We start from the raw sequence: 21,588 nt of genomic DNA on the forward strand, positions 1-21,588 counted from the left end.
TGGTCAATGTTACACACATTTGCAGACATCATATTTCAAGTTCAACAAAAGCTCAGTTAGTAGACAAATACAACGGAGTACAGCTTTCTACACAAGCCACTTGCGTGCCTACCATTCATGAGGACAATCTGAAGCTACCTCCCCGCCCCATGTTTAGTTATTCAGATTCCTGGGGAGAAAAGTATTTTCTTCACTAGGGACTCAAAATTTCACCTGTGTGTCCAAATCTGGCACAATAAGTCGATAACGTAAATTGAATCAGTTCAAATATCTACCATGCAAGTTTGTCCAGCTTGATTTTTTTTTAAATCTATGTCAACCACAACTGCCTACAAATTTTCCCAGATGGCGTTTGGTGCAGTTCCAATAGTAGATGTCAATCATAATCTCAAAAATACAATTAGATAAGATCAAAAAATTGATTCTGACCACTTGCCCATTTCAGAATGAGACACTGTTTGGTCATTACCTGTTCATTCCATCAACTGAAGCAACGTTATTGTGGTATGTACTGGATCAAAATTACTCCAGACAACTCCCTATGCTACTCCTTCAAGGGACGTCCTTCGCTAAAACCTCATTTTTCCATCCAAGACAAAAGTGTTGCCGGCTACAGTTAGATTCTACTGCATTTCTGGACTATACAACTGTTCCACCATAAATCAACATCCATTCTGTCACCAAGAAAACTGCTGCAGGAAACCACACAACTAGAAACAATGTCAGTAGATGGCATACCAGAAGCCAAATTTAAACATTTAGGTCAATTTTTGATCGAGGCAAGAGTGAGTTTATCAAGGTTCTGGCCACCCCCCTGGGCTTCTCATCTGTATTGGAGGCACTGAACACAATGGAAGTGGTAGATTACAAGTGCAATCTTGCTTATTTTTCTCAACTAATTTTAGAGCAAATGAATGGTTTTGAGAAGTGCTGGATCCAAAGAACTATATTTGTTTTAATTAATTTTCAGAATGTACGTGCGATTGGCAAGGTCAGCATTTTACACAGGATTACATACGATATATGATACTGAAAACAGGTCATTCAGCCCAACCAATCCATGCTGGAATTTATGCTTCACTCACTAGCCTTTTCCCATCTTTTCCTGTATTTTTCTACCACTGTCACCACTTATTCTTTGTCTAAATTTTTGTTTGTTTAGCTCTCCCCTTAAATGTATACTCTGCACTTCAACTACTCCTCTGGTAGCATTTTCTATATACTTAGCACTCTTGGGGTAAAAGAAGTTTCTTCTAACTTCCCTGTTGGAATTCTTGGTGACCGTCTTATATTGATGGCCTCTGGTTATGCTCTTCAGCGCAAGGAAACATTTTCTCAAGGCCCACTTGATCAAGTCATTCTGTAATTTTATATTAGCTCATCCCGCAGCCTCTATTAGGTCAGTCTTCTTTGAGATCCAGCCTGCTAATCCTTTCTTAATACGTATATCCACTCATTTCTGGCATCACTCTTGTAAATCTTCTCCATACCCTCTCTAACACCTCTATATCCTTTTCATAATCTGGCAACCAGAACTGTACATAGTACTCCATAGGTGGTGTGACAGTACAGCATTGGATAACTTCCCTAGTTTCCAAAAGCCTGGTACTTGGAATGATTTTTTATGATCTTGCTAACCTGTGGCGCAACCTTCAGTGATTGGTGTATTTGTATCTCGTGATCTCTGTTCCTCCTCCTCACCTGGACCTGGACGTTGCAAGTATTGTGACCGCCCTATTCTTCCTACCAAAACATTTCACAATGGGTCATTTTACAATGATCTGCACACAGCTCATTAAAGACATACTGCTATCCATGTCAGGTCAACTCATGCAATGCATCTGGAGCCTCCAAACACCCTCTTTCCTCAAGGGAGGTGAATGCACAAGTTAGAAGGCATCCATTGTGGGTGGCACCGCCCTTTTAAGGCCAGATGTCCTGCAGCATGGTCTGCAATGTGTGAATCAAACTGGTATTTTATAAAATCTACAGTCATACATTTTCACAATGGCTGATACCCAATAATCCATTACCTTAACCAGTGAGCTGTTCCAGCATGTCATGCAGTAGAAGGGCTGTCTAAATATTTAAATTGGCTGACCTCATTATGGAGTGAGATCAGTGTGTACCCACAGAGCACCTGATACATCAGGATTGCACTAAGTGCATTTCAATGCAGAAATGCCAATGTAACGTTGCAGTATTGACCATAAAGTCAAGCGTTCTAGATTAACAGTGATGATACTTTAGAACTGCTCGATTTCCTATTTGTGTGTATTGCACTCTAAGTAATTTGCAGATTGTTTAAAGCCAAATAAAACTACAATTAAACATTTGCAATACAACTCAAAATGCTTCAAAGAAGTGCACTATTTGTATATTTTCACCGTGCACAGGATGTTTGTTTTAATGCATTATTCTTTTTAAATTACTCACATATGCACAAGAAAGACTGTGACTAATTATGAATATAAATAAATGTGCATAGAAACTCCTACGCTTGTACTGATTTAAGTTATATGATCTAAAATAATTCCAGTCAATCAACAATCATACAAAAATCCAAAGTATGCAGTAGTAATGAAGTCAGTATATTTCAATTCATATCCACATTCTTATAATAGTCCCTGCATGCCACCAGATTAGTTGTCACAAGGTATCCCATCTCAAAAATGTTTGGTAAGAATTCCATCTCACTTTCTAAATTAAAAATGTATCTCACTTGAGTGGTATTTTGTAATGATGTATTATGAATTAATATGAATGGATAACTTGACTCTCATTCTGGTGGATGCAGAGAAACATTTAAGAAAGAGATACAAGAACTTGAGGAACAGGTGCAAGTGCAGTAGGACACTGGACCCCTCGAGCCTGCTCCACCATTCAGTAAGATCATGGCTGATCTGATTGTGGCCTTAGCTCTTCTTTCCTGCCTGCACCGCAACCAACCATCCACCCCCCCCATAATCCTCAACTCTCATAGATTATAACTGACTAATTCAGCCTTAAATATATTCCAGCTTGCACCACCAGACACTTGGATGAAAGACTATGGGTCAAGTTCATACTGCAGGATATTCCAAAGGTTAAAAAAGGTAATTTTGAAGCAGGATAGATCAGGACACGTGGTTAATTGACATAAATCTCAAGTTTTAAAGGCCTGCAGATTGGAGGAAGAATCACCAGCACCAAAAAGCTGTGGTTAGAGCAAATAGTATAAACTCATTTAAGGAAGGTTTGGTAAGCGCATAAAGTAGAAGGGAATAGGGAGTTAGATGAGAAAGAGTGGGAGGAAATAGAATGGATGGACTGGTTGGATCAAATAGCCTGTTTCTGTGCTATATTTTTAATATAATTCTAAAAGTCAAGTTTATTTATTAGTCACAAGTAGGCTTACATTCACGCTGCAATGAAGTTACTGTGCAAATCCCCTAGTCGCCACACCCCAGTGCCTGCTTGGGTACACTGAGGAAGAATTTAGCATGGCCAATTTACCTAACCTGCATATCTTTGGACTGTGGGAGGAAACCAGAGCACCGGGGAAATCCACACAGACAGAGAAAGAACATGCAAACTCCTCACAGTCACTGATGCAAGCCAGGAGTTGAATCTGGATCTCTGATGCTGTGAGGCAGCAGTGTTAATACTGTGCTGCCCAATTTTATGCAAGTGTTGAAGGTGAAAGAATTGAGTTTTGAGATCCCACAAAAGTGAGTTGCAGAAGGAGATAGTGTAATGAGTCTCAATTTCAACACGATAGGAAGGGAGAAGGTTGCACAAGTAGGATATTATGTATGGGGCTAAAAACAACTAGGGAAATTGTTCAACACACAGAAAATAGAACTGTTTCTTTAAAGAAGTGAAAGCAGAAGTTTTATTGCTTCATTGAAGGTAAAGATTGTGGTTATGATATTCCTCTTAAAATCTAGCACCTCAGCACTAGGCTTTTCACAGGAATTGCACATCAGGTTCCTGCCACTTCTGTGACTTAAACAAGTGCCAAATAACCCTTCCTTTTTCTTGGCAGTCTTCAGTGATTAGATCTGACGAATTCAGGTTAGATGTCCTATAACAGGATTGAAGAATACAAACAATTCTCATTTAAAATAAACTGGCAACTGACAGCACAAGTTTAGACTCTCTTCCATAACTGGAATTATTTCACTAAACCAGATCTTAAGTACGATATTCAAATTTTGACAGTACACACAACGATTGAAGTACCAGGTACTGGACCTTTTAATGTGGCACTAAGGGTCGGGATTAATATCAAGAATGCCAAAAGCTCACCCAGCTTAGTTCAGATAGACTGACAATAATATGCACCATGTAAGCTGGCCTTTTCTGGCCATGCATACACACCACATTGAGTTGTCCAAGAATGCATCACATTCACTGATAAAACAGTTACCGCCCTCAGAACAAAAATTTTAATTCAGTATTTAAACAAAAATATTTTACGGAGTGGAGTGGATGAGCGGGAAATTCACATCCACAGTACTCCTCTTCTATAACTCCAAATTTTACAAGTTTAAAGTAAGAGCAGTAACTACAATAGCAATGGATTAAGATTATAGGATTAAAGTGGGTGGCAGATTAGTTAACATAGGGCCTGGGACCCAGGTTCAATTCCAGCCTTGGATGACTGTCTGCGTGGAGTCTGCACATTCTCCCTGTGTCTGCATGGGTTTCCTCTCATATCCAAAGGCGTGCACGTTAGGTGGACTTGCCAGGCTAAATTGCCCCTTAGTGTCCCAAAATGTGTAGGTAAGAGGAATTAGCAGCATAAATATGTGGGGTTGCACAGATAAGGGCTGGATAAGATACTGTGTCAGAGTTGCACAGACTCAATGGTTGAATAGCCTCCTTCTGCACTGTAGGGATTCTATGATCTATATTAAGAGAACAGAATGTCAGACAAATGTCACATTCAACACAATTACAGACGGAGATTTGGGCACAGTTCAAGTTGTATGTGCAAGTAATTGACCATAGGATTTCAACATACAGAACTACAGAGGACACTGGACTAGAAATGGGGTAAAGACTATTCACCTGATCAGGTTTCACTGTGATTTGCCTTACAATGGCTCATCATAGTAGTGATTCAAAATGATGATTAAACAGCATCCTTTCCTGGTTCTATGTAAAATATGAAACTTAAAACACGGCATGATATTTAACATTTATCAAGTTAGAAGAAAAAGCCAGGTTAAAAGTCTGTATTTGGTGACATAGTTAGTGCACCCCTCTTCTTTTCAGTGTGGCATCTTTTACCTGATGAAAACTGCAAGGCATGTGGGATGGACAGCAGTGTAAAGTACAGTGAGCTATTAAAAGTGAAAGAATTTCATAACTTTCTTTTTTAGTCATCATTTTTTGAATGATGCAGCTGAACTCTGGTTAAATGTGCTATTTGTCAATTGCATTGTTATGGTTAAGGATAAACAGGTGAAGGATGTTCATTAAGTATTTTGAGTGCATATAAAGAGAGACTGCTGATTTTAGTGGTCAACTTGCACAAGAAACATCCCCAGGCAGAAACATGTTAAAGAGGGACTGTGAGGGCTGGGGTGTACCATTACTCTAGTTATGACATTTTAAATTAGTTTCCTTTTTACATTTTATTTCAGTTAGAGTCCCACCAGGGGTTGTTACCTCCTCTCATTTGTGCTTAATTTATTGATAACTTGTTTAACTAAAAGTTTATAAGGAGAGACTCCCCTGCCAGGGACTGTCAGCACCCTTCTCATTTTTGATCATTTATTAATTTTTATTTTGTGTTTCATCAAGAGAGTATAAAGAGGAACATCCGTCACCTATCTCATTCGTTGATTTTTGAAAAAATCTATTGATTTTTTGCCTCATCAAAACAGAATATAAACGGGGAGCTGTTGGGAGACTGGGTTATGCAGACTTGACCTAATGCTAGTAAGAAATTCCTAAACTAAAGCTGATAACATGAAAAATCAAGAGCTCTCAAAACTGAAGGCTTGCAAATTAAAAATCTATTTTTGAACATCACCAAAAAAAATTAAAGGAAAACACAAATTCGACAAAAACTTCCACCCTGGTTGGAGAGGTCTTGTAGCTCAATGGGTAGCACCCCTGCCTCTGAGGCAGAAGCTCCAGGTCCAAGTTCTACCTGACAACTTGATGGCCAAGGAAGGTGGATTTATGATTTATAACTCAGCCAATAGGCTGTGTGTCAGCCTGCAAAATCCTTCCAACACACTTGTGGCAGGTGGTAAGAGCGACAGTGTCACCTGGTCAGCCATACTTGATACATAGACTTGATGCCCCCTCAAGTCTCTGGCAACAGGCTAGCAACCTGTTCCAGGAAAAAATTTGCTAGGAGAACAAGTGAAAGTATGCCATGTACACCTCTAGGTCTGGGAAGTGAAACAATATCCAAGCAGTTCCCAAAAATCAGTTGCTCCCTCTTCCATACCACTTGATCATAGAATCTCTACAGTGCAGAAGAGGCTGTTTGGCCAATCGAGTCTGCATCAACTTTCCAATAGAGTATCTTACCCAAGCCCTCTTCCCTGCCATGCTCCTTTATCATAACTAATCCATCCAACCTACACATCTTGGGACACTAAGGGGCAATTTAGAATGGCCAATCAACCTAATCTGAACGTTTTTGGATTGAGAGAGTCCATCCAGAAGAAACCCACGCAGACAGGTGTGCAAACTCCACACTGACTGTGCTAACCACTGTGCCAACACACTGTCTAACTCATTCACTATCTACCATACTTAACAATTAAAATAGGTATAATTTTTTAAGCAGGATTAGGCCTTTATCTTTTTTTTAAACAATACCATTCTCTCCAGATATATTCTGTAACACAACCTTGCTTAATATCGATTGAATATTAATGAGTTGAATGTTTCTATTTAAATATACAAATAAGAATAATTCTAATACTTGTATATTACCTCTAAAATACCAAAGCAAGCATTAGAACTGATTCTAATGGCTTATTACACTTGCTGTTACAGATTCTTCATCACAAAATCAAAACTCATGAGTTTGGAGAGATCGAAACCATGGTGTCAATTTCTAAGCAACGTAACTATAATGTAAAATGTAAAGTTTCATTATTCAGATTAATCACAAACCTAAATTGCGAAGTAAATTGTGATTTACCCCTAACGTACAAAACAATCTTTAACTTGTCAAGATGCAACTCCAGTTTTAATCAAATCGTTTCCGGAAATCTCTGATCTTGTTCATGGCTGAGATTCTCCTGTGCCACTGAAAGTAAACGGAGTTTTGACTGGAATGCCAAATTCTCCATCCTCACTTGTAAGGGGGAAGCCACAGGCAAGATCGGAGAATCTCGCCTGCAGTCTTTCACTACAAGTTAAATAAAACATCAACAACTAGTTGATGTTTAATAATCTGGTTAGAGAAGTCTGTAAACTGAAGCACAGATTTAACTATGCAAATCTGAGGAAAATCCAAGATGAAATCAGTTGCAAGCCAATTTTGAGTCTGCTGGATAAAAAGTATTCTGCATTCATATTTCACAATTGAAGTATTGCATTTTTGTGGTGCGCAACTTAGATCAAATATTAACTGTGTCAAGCCCATTTAAAAAAGCAACTCGATTTACAAGTATAAAAGAATGTCACTTACACTTCGTAATGTACTCACATTGGTGATTCAAAATGATTTAAATCAAGAAAATTATTAGCTTTTGCATCAGTCACAAAACAGCCTAATTGTATTTGCAGTTTTCATTCTGAAACGGTTTCAGAAATACTGTAAAACACACCAAATGGTTCCTTCAAAAACCAGATGAGAGCAGGTCTAAACCAGTCATATTATATACAAAACTGAGGGTATCATAGTCTCCTACCTAGTTAGAATTTAAGAATGTGCTTTTGCAAATATGAGATATCCCTTTCAGTTTAACGTTAATTGTTAACACTGAGTGCTGAAACCAGTATTTAAATTAAGTTAATGAAAATACGGTTGTCAAAGTTTAAGCACATCAAATAACTAACTTTCATGTATTACAATAAGCAACAAGTATTTCCACTTGATGAAGCATCAGCTAACCACAATTGATTGAAATCACGTTTTTTAAATGTGAAAGGTAAAATTCCTTCTAGAATTACTTTCTCATTTAATGGCTAGGTAAACATGCGTTAACAGATTGCTCATTAAACTCAAGTGCAAAGTAATAGGTTTTGTACTTTATTTCCATAATAAAGATATGATAGAGCTGGGGCAGCGTCTTACCCTAAGGAGTAATCTGCCTCTACGCTGTAGCTATCACAGCATAAAGTATCATTCGACATTCTGTTTTTCAAAAATCTAACATCTTTCATCATCCGATATGGAATTGATCTATACACATTGTGCAAGCAAAACCTTGCAGACAATAAAAAATGGCCAGATAACTTAAAAACTGAGTCAACCTGTAGTAAAAGAAAATACAAATTACACCAAGGATGTAGAAGAATAAATCAGTACAGGAAATGCTGTCTTGCTAAGCCTAGTGTGTGGCCAAGAATGGAGCCAATAAACAATGATCGTCTTTGTGGAATCGCTTTCTCTGCAGACACGTTTTCAGTCACTGCTAATCCGCTATTAATACAAATTCAAAACTGTTGCTGCTTTTGCTAGAGAGTGGACAGTAATTATTTAACCGATGACAGTTCATTCATGCTCAACTCTGTAAAGTTACATTAGTTAATTGTTCTCAGATTTTTATTTTTCTCCCCACTGCAAAAGGTTATTGCAATCCAATCTCAAAAAGAACCTTGCACTGAGCCTTAGCATCTGCACGTTTTCCCAGCAGTTTTTCTTTACTCCAAATGGCTAAAGGCAAAGTCAATGGCAAAGAAAACACAATATTAGAAAATTAGCAGCTGTAACTCTAGTCTAAATTTATTATAATGGCATGCTAATTACTGAAAAACAAATATTTAGAATTACACTTCATTTGTTTTTAAGCTTCCGGTTTCTTAAGCAAATTACCCATAAAGCTTTAAGAGCTTCCAACTCACCCGTGTGAAGGTCCCTTCAAAACTATGAATGTCCATTTGTGGCTTCTGCGCATAAACATGAGCACTGATTGTAAAAAGATCCTGTAAATTAAATTAAAACAGGGCAGAGAGTCAAAGAGGGGAAAACAAAATACTCTATTCAAATGGAGGAAAGGTAAAGTTGAGGTTCTCTTAACATGTCTTAAGATACTTATTTAGAAATGACAATGTTCTTTCATTCTTAAGTATTAAAAAAAATGTTTAATTTGCTGCCAAAAAAATCACTTTATGGAGAACAGTGTGGCTTTGTGTCAAGATTTCTGCATTTTAAAATTAGCACTTAATAATACAGGCCATAAATTCACTTCACAAAACAGAAATAAAAAAAGCACATTAGAAAATATGGAAGTACCTTTAACAGAAAACATTTATGTAAGAATTACGGTATTAGCATCAAAGAGGTTTTTGTCTAACTTCTTAAAAATTCAGAAAGCTCTGTCCCACCCTTATGTTTAATGAGTTAAGCAATGAATGAACGAACATGTTTAATCAATCTCTCTTTTCTCATGAAAAAAAGATTTGGAAACAGCAATGAAATGACTGACTGCTAAAAATGTTTTGATTTGTCAAAGAGTAACTGAAACATATCAATAATTCAGTGCATTTCAATTAGTTTATTTTAACACAAAAGTAATACATTACCAAGGTGAAAGTTGGCATTAAAACTCCACTGCAGGTTATTCATACACCCAAAACCAACAGTAATCCATCCTCAATTGGAACCAATTATTTTTATGTGTATTTCGATTATATATTTTTTAAATGAGACTTGATATGAAGGTGATGACCATTAATACGCCAAACAAGAAATCAGACACAGGTTAAATATGATGTGGAAAAACAAAATGTGTGCTTGTCAAAGGAAAAAAAGTTTGATGTTCACATCTCAGAACCTTTCCCCAAATTCCCAGTCACTTGCAACTCAACAATTAAGCGCAGAAGCCTTCATTCATCCCCTTAAAAAGCCAGTACCAGGAGAGCCCATAGTTAGGCTAGACTCAACCTCACAGAGAAAAAGATGGAAGTGTGCGCAAGTGATCAATAGATATTAAATATGATGAACGATTTAAATACCATGCTTCATATTTCAAGGTAGACAAAGAATATTGAAATAAAAGAAACAAACACGCACACACTACAGGCTTGCCCATTCGTAGATTTGGAAAGGGACAAGGGTTTGGCCAATTTGTGATCATTCACTGAAAATGTCAAAGTGAAGCCATTTGCAATAAAACTGGACAAATACAAGGATACGTTTCCATGTTATTTGAATATTAACCTGGGCAAGATGCAAGTTATTCTAAGCTTGAATAATGTGGGAATTTTGAACATTTCTGGCTAATAAGGGCAGCAATGCAGGAGCAGAAGGAGCAGCATGGAGGATTTAAGGAATTACAGCTTCAGGTTACGAGAAAAGGCTTGCAAAGCGAAACCCGTCTTCCTTGGAGAAAAAGATGATTCTGAGAGAGGAAAAAAGATTTGAATCTTTTAAATACTGTAACTGAAAGCAACCTATTGGATTTGGCTCATTGGTATTGGAATCAAAAGGCACTGATCGAAAACTTACAGATATCAAGAGAGATTACAAGGAATTGCTTCCCCTTCAGAGGGGTGGGCTTATGGAACAAGCTCCACTGATAGCTTAGGGACTCACTTCAAAAAGAAAAAGGTTAAACATATCATTGTAAATAAGGTTTGGGAATATTACAAAAAGACTCAAGTAGATCAGCAATGAATTCTGCAGAAGTCAGAACACATAAATACTTGAGATTTTCCTGGATCACCTTTGATTGTAGAGAAGTATTCACACAGAATTTTCCAAGACTAAACGGATGAAATAGAACTTTCCAAGTCTATGCAAGAAACAGCCTTTTCTAGCTCCTTCTTTCCTTGTATTCTTAAATATTAATGTTGCCTGCTGCTAAGAACATACACATGTTTTTTAATTAAATATCTTAGTAAATTTAATGTAACAGTTTGATTATACTTCAGTTTAAATATTTGGATCCCATAAGAGTTCAGTGGATAAATGCAGCTCAGTCTGGTGGTGAATGAAGCAGACAGCCTATTAATAGCGTACAAACCAAAGAACATCCAGAAAGTAGCACCAAAAACAAAAAGATGCCGGAAACCCCTAGCAGGTAGGTCAGGAACTAGAGGAGGCAGAATGGCTTAAGAATGAATCAAGGTGTTACACAGGACGCAGTCCATTTATTAAGCAGAAGAGAAGAAAGAGATAAGCTGAATGTGGGTTTGAACTTGTTAGGGAGAAAATCTAGCACGTGAAAGTAGCAGCCAATGTGGTGGGAAGTGAAGGACAAAGGAAAATCTCTGACGGTTGTAAATGGGTGATTAAGCGTTTCTAAAAGTTTGACCCAGGTTCAACTCCTACTATTTCTGAACATCCTGTAAATTTCTATTTGGCAGCCCTCCTACCTCAGTATTGGTTTTCATAACTTGCAACTTCAACTACCGATCCCACTTCCTCTTTGGCAGAAGATGCTGGTAGTGTGGAACGAGTGCCTCAGTGTTTGAAGTGGGAGAGGGCAGTGGAAAGGGAAAGAGGGGCAGGTTGTACCAAAAGAACAACCCAACTCCAAACAATGTTTGGCAATCTGCTTTTTTCTTATTGCTTTGGGTGTTCCCATTTTCTTGGTGTCTCAAACACTTGGAGTACTATGTACGGTTTGGATCTCTTTACTTGAGAAGGATATACTGGCACTGGAGAGGATGCAGAGGAGATTCACTAGGTTGATTCTGGAGTTGAGAGGGTTGGCTTATAAGGAGAGATTGAGTAAACTGGGGCCATTGGAATTCAGGAGAATTAGGGGAGATGTTATAGAAACATAAGATTATAAAGGGAATAGATAAAATAGAAGCAGGAAAGTTGTTTCCACTGGCGAATGAAACTAGAACTGGGGGCACGGCCTCAAAATAAGGGGAAGCAGATTTAGGACCGAGTTGAGGAGGAACTTCTTCACACAAAGGGTTGTGAATCTGTGGAATTCACTGCCCAGTGAAGCAGTTGATACTACCTCATTAGATGTTTTTAAGGCAAGGATAGATAAATTTTTGAACAGTAAAGGAATTAAGGGTTATGGTGAGCAAGTGGGTAAATGGAACTGATTCCACAAAACGATAAGCCATTATCTTATTTAATGGTGGAGCAACCTCGAGGGGCAGATGGTCTACTTCTGCTCCTAGTTCTTATGTTATTGTATTTAATTTCTCTCATTATGCCTCTGATCACAGAATGGGGAACATAGACTGTTAACTCCTCTCTTCAAAAAAAAGAGGTTACGGCACCGAGGACCATTTTCCCTCTATCGCTACTGAGGCTTTCACCATCAGTCCTGCCATTTAATCCTTCTCGGCTTTAGGGCTTTATGTGTAAACAGTGGTGTCTGTCTCCTTCTCCCTCCCTTTGTTTTATCCATTTAAAATGTTTTCATCTGTATTGTGCTACAGTTCTGACAAAGTGTCAAGACCTACTTATTGTATGTCTCTCTCTCTGCTTAGTGCTTCCAGCATTTTCCATTTTAGATTCAAGAATATCCTTGGATTGATTCACAACCACAGAAATTGGTGAAAGCCTCAGCGGTGATAGAGGGAAAATGGCCCTCAGTGCCTCAACCTCTTCTTTTTGAAGACAGGAGTTAACAGTCTATGTTCCCCATTCTGTGACCCTTACTGGAATGTGTACTAGACAACAGATAGGGATAAGATTGAGCACAGTTCTGAGGCAAACCATAATCAGCTAACTTGGTGCTTATTCTTGAGGCTCAGACATTAAGAATGCTTAACTGGACAGGAACAAGGTACAGTGTTACTCCCACCTGAAATAAACCTGCCCGACTTACAAACACTGCTGGTTTCAAGTGGAAAATCAAAGCTCCCCACACAATGCAAAGCTTCTTTTCTTAATGTATATTGAAAGTTTGAGCACTAGAAGTGATTTTCCAAAACTAATAAACCAATTGGCTTATTCAGAATGCATAAGATTGTACTAAATGATGAATAATTTACATTCATTTGTCAGAACCAAATTGTAAACAGAGATAGTACACAACTTTCAAAAATCTGCACATCAATGGAGTGCTTTCCAAATGGATTTCCAAAGTAAGGTGTTAATCTTAAACAGCTGTAGTATCATGTCTAGTGAGATAAAGCTTCTTAATCCAGATACTGAGTGATGGGAAGGGCAAATTTATTGAAGGAGGTGTACCAGCAATTGCACATGGAAATTATTTCCTGTGAACACAAATCAAGTTTCTTTTCAGTAACTGACTGTAGATAAAATTTCAGTAAATAGATAACAACATTGAGACCACTGACCATTCCCATCATGACTGACTATTGACCATGGACAACACCTTTCTCCAAGCACTGTTGTAAATTTTTTTAAAAATGTAACAAGAATGAAACAGGACAACTACTAGGCACCAACTCCAAAATTCATCCTTTTCAAAAAAAAAAGAATCAGTCAAGCACCAACATTGGAAATGAACTCCCAGCACATCTCCATTAGCTGCTCCAACTACAATGCTTGTCAAATCACTCAATTTCTTCACATCGATTTCAAGCTGAAACCCACTCCCAGCTAGCCTTCCAATAAATATGGCATTGCCAAAGGTGCCATTTTCATTATTACAGAAATACAATGTCAACTTTAATCTCTTCTTTCGGAGTCAGCCTTCGCAGAGTGGTTGCACTCTGATTCAGAGGCAAAATGCTATCAATGAGCAAAGCCTGACATTTTATATGATCAAAAATAGGACTAGGTCTTTTAGCACATGCAGTCTGCTTCACCATTCAATAAACTCAGGGCTGCTCTGACTAGGGCCTTAACTCCACTTTTCTGCAGGCTATCATCATCCAACATAGCCCCCCCCCTCTTGACCCTCAACAGTCTCGATTAAAAATCTGTCCAATGCCCAGTTTTCATGGCTCTCTGTGGAGCGCAAAATGATCCCGAAACCTCTGGTAAACTTGTTAATGGATGAAACATTAAGCATCTCAAGAATCCAGACCAGGAATATCATCCTTCATCCAACAAAGGGGAAGTGGGAGTTATGTCACACAATCTCCTCCCGAAGCTGCTTTAACGTGTAATATTGCCTCATCAAATAAAAAGGAGGCAGTCAGCCAGCAACCAACCACAGCAGATCCAGAACTCTGTCCAGATTTAAAATGCCTGCCCCATCTACAGTGCTCCTATCTGAACATCTGAACTTCTGTATCTATGCCTTCTACAAGACTAAGAAACGAGAGGCGTATGTCAGGTCTAAGCAGCTGGGAACGGAGAGAGCATTGGAGGAATACAGACAGAGTAGGAGGGATCTCAAACGGGGAGTTAGGAGAGCAAAGAGGGGGCATGAGATGGCTTTGGCAGGTAGGGTTAAGGAGAATCCAAAGGCGTTTTACTCCTATCTTAAGAACAAAAGGGTGGCTAGAGGTAAAATCGGTCTTCTCAGGGACAGAGGTGGGGAATTGTGCTTAGAGGCAGAGGAAATGGGGGAGATCCTGAATGAATACTTTGTGACGGTATTCACGAAGGAGAGGGGCTTGATGTCTGGTACGGTCATTGAGGGAGCGGTAGGCAAATTGAAAGATCTATCGATTACGAGGGAAGAAGTGTTAGGGCTTTTAGATGGCATTAAAACTGATAAATCTCCGGGGCCCAATTGTATTTATCCTAGGCTGCTTAGAGAGGCGAGGGATGAGATTGCTGGGCCTCTGACGCGAATCTTTGTCTCTTCTTTGGACACAGGTGAGGTCCCAGTGGACTAGAGGATAGCAAACGTGGTACCGTTGTTTAAAAAGGGTAGGAGGGATAGCCCGGGTAACTATAGGCCGGTGAGCTTAACGTCAGTGGTAGGTAAGTTGATGGAGGGGATACTTAGGGATAGGATGTATGCACACTTAGAGCATTGCGATCGGATTATGGATACGCAGCATGGCTTTGTCAAGAGGAAGCCTTGCCTTACAAATCTGGTAGAATTCTTTGAGGAGGTGACAAAAACGGTCGACGAAGGACGAGCCGTTGATGTCGTCTATATGGGTTTCAGTAAGGCGTTTGACAAAGTCCCTCATGGTAGGTTGGTACAGAAGATTAAAGCTCATGGGATATGTGGTCAGGTATCTAGATGGGTAGAGAACTGGCTTGCAAAGAGGAGTCAGAGAGTAGTGGAGGAGGGGTCTTTTTCTAGCCTTATTACCGGAAGGACGTGGAGACTCTGGAGAGAGTGCAGAGGAGGTTTACCAGGATGCTTCCTGGTATGGAAGGACTGGGGTACGAGGAAAGATTGAAGAAATTGGGGCTCTTTTCCTTTGAAAGACGCCGACTGAGGGGGGATCTAATTGAGGTATATAAGATTATGAAGGGTATAGATAGAGTAAACAGAGGTAAGCTATTTCCTATGATAGAGACACGTAGGACAAGGGGCCATGGACTTAAGGTGAGGGGGGAGAGGTACAAGACAGATATTAGAGGGAGGTTTTTCACACAGAGGGTAGTGGGGGTATGGAATGCTCTGCCAAGTAAGGTGGTGGAGGCAAACACGCTAGAGTCATTTAAGAGTAACTTAGACAGGCATATGTCTGGGTTGGAGATGGGTGGATATAGGAGATTGTTTTAAATAAGGGTCATTAGCATTGGGGCGTCCCTGGTAATGTAAATGGGTATGTTATGATAATAATGTTTTTCTCTTTTCATTCACAGGTTTTAAGTCGGTCCACCTCGTGTCCTACGAGGGGCATACACACAATGGGTCGTACTGGGGCTGCTCTTGGTTGTTCAGGATTGGCCTAGTGCTTCATGTCGTTAGTGTGTGCCTAAACTGGACAAGATACTGGGCAAGACGACAGCTCAGTGACTATCGCTGATTGCTGCGCAGACACAGATTTGGGCTGGTGTCTGTGGGAGTTTGCGCATTCTCCCCGTGCTTGCGTGGGTTTTCTCCGGGTGCTCCGCTTTCCTCCCACACCCCAAAGATGTGCTGTTAGGCTGATTGGCAGGAATAAATTGTCCCTAAATCAGTTTCCCTCAATCTGGATGGCCATAAAACATTAGACAGGGGTCGTGGGTGGAGAGGGGGACTGGTGGTGTTGAGATGGCAGCACGGGCTCGTTGGGCCAAAGGGCCTGTTTCCCGGGCTGATTTTGTTCTTTGTTCTTCTTTGTACATGCTTCTCCCATCATGGAAGTTAATGCTACTGGAAAAGTGAATTATCCAATGTCAGTTTCAGTCTGCTAACCTCTCTGAAGGACTACACTATTGGACTTTTGTTTCCGGACTCAGGATGAAATAGTAAGTTTTATTTTGTTTGTGGTCTTTGCCTGTATCTCACTTTCCCTTACCCCTCTTTTAATGCATGAATACAAAAAAAAGGTAGGGGGTGAAGGAAGCACTGAGAACCTTCTCCTTGCATTTTGAGTGTGCAAAATAAATTAACCTGCTGATTTTACCCTATTTTGAGTTTACCCTGAGGTTATTAATAGACGGTTGAATCACTCCAAAACTGAAAGATTATAAAGGCGGAAATCTAAAATAAAAAGAATTTGTTTACAGATGGGTAGACCCAGGAGAAATTAGGATTATTTTAAATTGAAGCCTCTTCTGTCTGTAACATTTCCCTCCCACCAAGTTCCTCTCCAGCCCCAAAAGAGATATCCTTAACCCTGGCACTGGAAAGGCAATACACCTTTGGATTCATGTTCTTGACTGCACAGAACAGTACCTACACCCTTAACTACATGGACCTTATACAACTACATTGCTTTTTACTCCCCCACCACAACTTAAATGTCTTTGTGCACCAGAATGCCACGGTCAGTTTGCTCATCATCCCTGCAGTTCCAGATCTCATCCAGCAACTAAAATTAGCGATGCTCAAGGTACCCATTAGAGATGCACAGATATATCAGAGGGTTGTAGGGATGGTAGACGTTTTTGCACATAGGCAACAAAGGGATCAAAAGAACAGCTATCCAGAAATCATGACATGGTCATGAAAGAATTCCAAGGTGCAAAAAAAAAACAAACCTATTGGACACAGAGGCCGGAATTTTACCGTCCCACCCTCCACGAAAATTGTAGCAGGCGAGGTGTAGACAATGGAACGGTCCGTTAACCTCGGGTAGAATTTTACGGTTTCAGGACAAGCAAGGCTGCAAAATACCGCCCACAGACTCTTCAATTGCTAACTTCCAAATCCCTAAACATGCCTGACTTGCACTCACACCCTCTTGTACCTAATCACAGGTCAAATCCGGAATACCTAGCGTAAGGGGGTGTGGCTGTCTCCTGGAACCAAGTGCTCAGGTAACATTCACCTTCCCTGATGCATTGCAGTGTCTAAAACACAGATTTCAGCTTAGCAACTCTGAGCAAAAGTTCACGCTATAGTCACCTATTGCAGATGTGGTTGCCATGGATAACAGGTACCCATCAGTTCCCACAGGTGTAATACATCACCTGCCCTACTGTCTTTATTTAGCTAATTAGGTTTCAAGTTTAGAAATGTTGTCTGACAATTTTCCATAGTAATGTTATGGAGTTTTAATAAATTATTTAATATTTAATAATTTAAATATTTAATAAATTTCTTGCATCTCCGAACTTCAGTTCTCCATTTCACTGTTTTTTGTCCCTATTCCCGAACACCACTTTTTTTTGTAAGAGGCCTCATCACAAATTCCTGGAATTAAGCACTTGGCCACGCTGCACTCATACAAAGCTACACCTACATGCTCCTTACTTTGTGTGTCTGCTAAACCTCTTGGATTTATACCGGCTGAGACTCCAGTGATTAGAGTCACTCAAGGAACTAGTTCTAACCAGCTGCCTAATTAACTCACTTTGTAGCTGTCTAGTAGCGGGGGGACTTGCTGCTCCCCAAGACTGAAAGAAACTAGAAGTTGTTGCCATGGTTAAGTTAAATGCTAAATGCAAGCTTAACTAGGATTTTAGAATGAGATCAAGCCTTAGAATTCCCTCACATTTCAACGCAGTTTCACCACTGAACCCTTTGGACCACTGTCTCATATTTACGTTTTGGAGAATAACTCACAGCAAACCTCATCCATAAATCAGTCACATCTAACAGAGCATTGCAGGTTAGCTGTTGGGATGACCTTTGAAAATTCTTTGCTGTCTTTTCCTACTTCAACTGCCAATCTCAATTGCCTGGCTCCTTCCATCTGTGAATTAACTAATGTTATTCTAGCTGTTGTGGAAGGTTTTTATTTTTCACAGATCACCCTTCCAACAGATCTGGTACTAATACCATCGTTTCTTGGTGTCAATGCACCCGATTGAGCAACTCAAGCCAACTGTGTTGATGCCTCCTGTAAATTCACTTGAAGTGCTAAACGTATCTTTATTAAAATGAAATTTCAACTGATGTCTTACTGCACCTCTAGCACCAGGCAATTTTAGTTCCCTGCCAAGCAATCACAATTTTATAATTCTCATTCCCAGCACTCTTCCATCTTGAGGGCTCAGTTTTCTTGTACAACTTTAATTTTATTGATATTAGTAAAGAGCCTTCGTCCAGGATTAAGCAAACGTTAATTGACTGTAATGCAATCCCGAGGGAGTGTTGCATTGCACCATCATACAGATTAGACTTTAGGCTCCACCTGTATATTGCCGTTCAAGTGAACATCATGGATCCTACAGTACAGAGAATTGTCCTAATGCTCCTGACATTTCACACTCAGTTACCATCACCAGAAACTTATTTAATTCATCGTCATGCCATCTTTCCACATGCAGAATGGCTGCCAAGACTGCCTATAGTACAACAGTCAATGTATTTCAAATAGTTGGAGAGAATCATTTTAATAGGTGTGGAGAGGCATGGTAAAAATGCTGTATCAATCCATATCCATCTATATGCAAGTCTGCCAGCTATGTCAGGTCACCACTGTCTGGTTTCCAATAAAGGATTTCATCCTAATGCTAGCTCTTCCATCATCCTCATGATCTTGTGTTGTCAATCTCGGAGAGTACATGCTTACGTTTTCATTAGAGTCAGAATCCTTACAGTGGAGAAGGCAGCCATTCGGCCTATCGAGTCTGTACTGACCACAATCCCACCCAGGCCCTATTCCTGTAACCCGATATATTTATCCTGCTAATCCCTGACACTGGGTCAATTTACCACAGCCAATCGACCTAACTCACACATCATTGGACTGCAGAAGGGAACAGGAACATCTGGAGGAAACCCACGTGGACGAGGGGAGAACATGCAAACTCCATACAGAGTGACCCGAGACCGGAAATTAACCTGGGCCCCTGGTGCTGTGAGGCAGCAGTGCTAGCTGCTGAGCCATGGACCACCCATTTCCTTTTGGAAAATTTTCCCACATCATATGCAAGAATCCTATTCCTGCTCTTTGTTCTTAAATCAGAACTGTATATAGTTATAAAACTCCTATTAATTGAAAATGTTCATCAGCCTGGAAGATCTTTCATGACCATGTTTATGGTTTCTGGATAGCTATTCTTTTGATTCTCATTTTGCCACTGTGCAAACTGTCTCTAACCTCCACCATCATACAAGGCTCTGGAATATCTATACTCCTCTAATTCTGGTCTCTTGAGCATCACTTAAAATTATCGCTGCACCATTGATAGGCATGTCTGAAGCTGTTGAGATGCTATGCTCTGGACTTACATCCCCAAATCTCGACATGAGACTCTTCTTTAATGCTCCTTAAAATCTACCTCTTTGACCAAGCTTTTGGCCATTAAAGTATAAGCTTATTTATTAGTGTCATATTAACACTGCAATGAAGTTACTGTGAAAGTGCCCTAGTCGCCACACACTGAGGGAGTATTTAATATGGCTAATGCACCAAACTAATGCGTCTTTCAGGCTGTGGGAGGAAACCTGATCATCCGGAGGAAACTCACGTAGATATGGGGAGGACGTATCTACACACAGACAGTAACCCAAGCTGGGAATTGAATACAGGTCCCTGGTGTTGTGAGGCAGCAGCGCTAACCACTACGCCACCATGCCACCCAACCAAATACCTTGCTACTCAGCGTCCAAATTTTTTTTGACAATGTTTTAAAGCACATTGGAATACTTTACTATGTTAAAGGTACTATACAAATACAAGTTGTAATACACCACTGTTAGTTAAGGCAACAGTTGTCCTGCTTTTATCCAAATGTGTAGCAGTAACTACAAAAGTAGCAGCACAACTACTTCTATTTCAATCCAATCATGGAATCCAGCAATGCAACAACTCCTTTAGGGCATTACTTGGGTTTGCTGGATTCCAGCCCAACTCCAACTAAACCCATAAACCATCTGAGTAAACGAGGAAGTCCCTACACCAGCTTACACCACCAATAAATGCCCCCACACTAATCCAATACATACTATCCAAATCCACACCACACCAACCTGCCCACCACAACATAAAACACCCACAAAAAATTTAAGAAGTAACCCCATCCCACTAGCTCCAGGAGCCCCCTCACCCTAATAAGCACAAAAGGGAAATGAAACTGCCAAGATAGCGGAAAACAACAAGCACCCTTCAATCCACAACCTACCCGCTAACATCCTGATCAGGAAAGCCCCAGGACACTCTTCCCCCTCAAAGCCTGATCTCTGCTCCCCAACCCCTCCAGTACCACCTACCAACAACACCCCTACCCCCCCCCCCAAATAAAACCCAGAATCTGACTCAGCAGTAGACATAAAACCTCCCCAGACAGAAGACCCCTCAAAAATAACTCTCCAACACATGCACACATCACTGACATCCACTCCAGCCCCCAGAAACCCCAAACCTAACAGTCCCCACCTCAACAACAACCTCCACCCAACCACCTAAAATACAGCAGAAGACCATCACCCTGTTTTCCTGTTTTCTCGCCCACGCACCCCGTTTCTTCTGCCACGAGGGTACCCTCCATTCAGTACCTCGTACAAAAAAAAAACCAACACAAATAATATTATATAAGAAGAAAAAGGAAAAAGACCAGGAGACAAGAAGACAACAAGCCACAAGGTCAAGATATCACAGGTGGCAACAAGGGTTGGAAGTGAACTGAAAGAGAAGTGGCAGAGCATGAAGAAAAGGAAACATGGCCCCTCAGTCCAAATCCAAAATCCAAATTAATATTCTAATTAGTTCAATGAATCTTCTGGGCATTTCATTAAATGATGGGTTTTCTTTCATATCAAAAGATTTATCTTTCAACTTGCATTTGCAAACATTAATAATTTACAATGAATTCTCAACACACTGGGTGAAGGATAGGAACCATGCTGGCCACTTCAGGAAGGTTTCTCTGGACTTACGTTGAAGCATAGAAGCCTAGCTCAGTTTAGAAGATCTAGTTAGCATCAAGTGTAAGGAATGCTCTTTGTGGCCACTATGGAGAGAAAGCTGCTGTGAGAAAAATAATAAGTCGTCTCACAACATCAGGTTAAAGTTCAACAGGTTTATTTGGTAGCAAAAGAAACTGCATAACCTCAAACAGACCAGTCT

The 21,588-nt window shown here is 40.0% G+C and overlaps 1 protein-coding gene across 1 annotated transcript in view; it reads right to left on the minus strand.

Annotated features, from left to right (window-relative positions):
• atp9b (ATPase phospholipid transporting 9B) overlaps positions 1–21,588 on the minus strand; it is a 290,399-nt gene that overhangs the window by 121,281 nt on the left and 147,530 nt on the right. Inside the window, exon 9 of the mRNA XM_080193897.1 lies at positions 9,028–9,108. Within this exon, the coding sequence (XP_080050023.1) occupies positions 9,028–9,108 (81 nt within the window). The remainder of the gene's footprint in view (positions 1–9,027; positions 9,109–21,588) is intronic.

Source organism: Carcharhinus amblyrhynchos, chromosome 8 (assembly GCF_965287045.1).
Source record: "Carcharhinus amblyrhynchos chromosome 8, sCarAmb.v2.hapA, whole genome shotgun sequence".
NCBI lineage: Eukaryota > Metazoa > Chordata > Chondrichthyes > Carcharhiniformes > Carcharhinidae > Carcharhinus > Carcharhinus amblyrhynchos.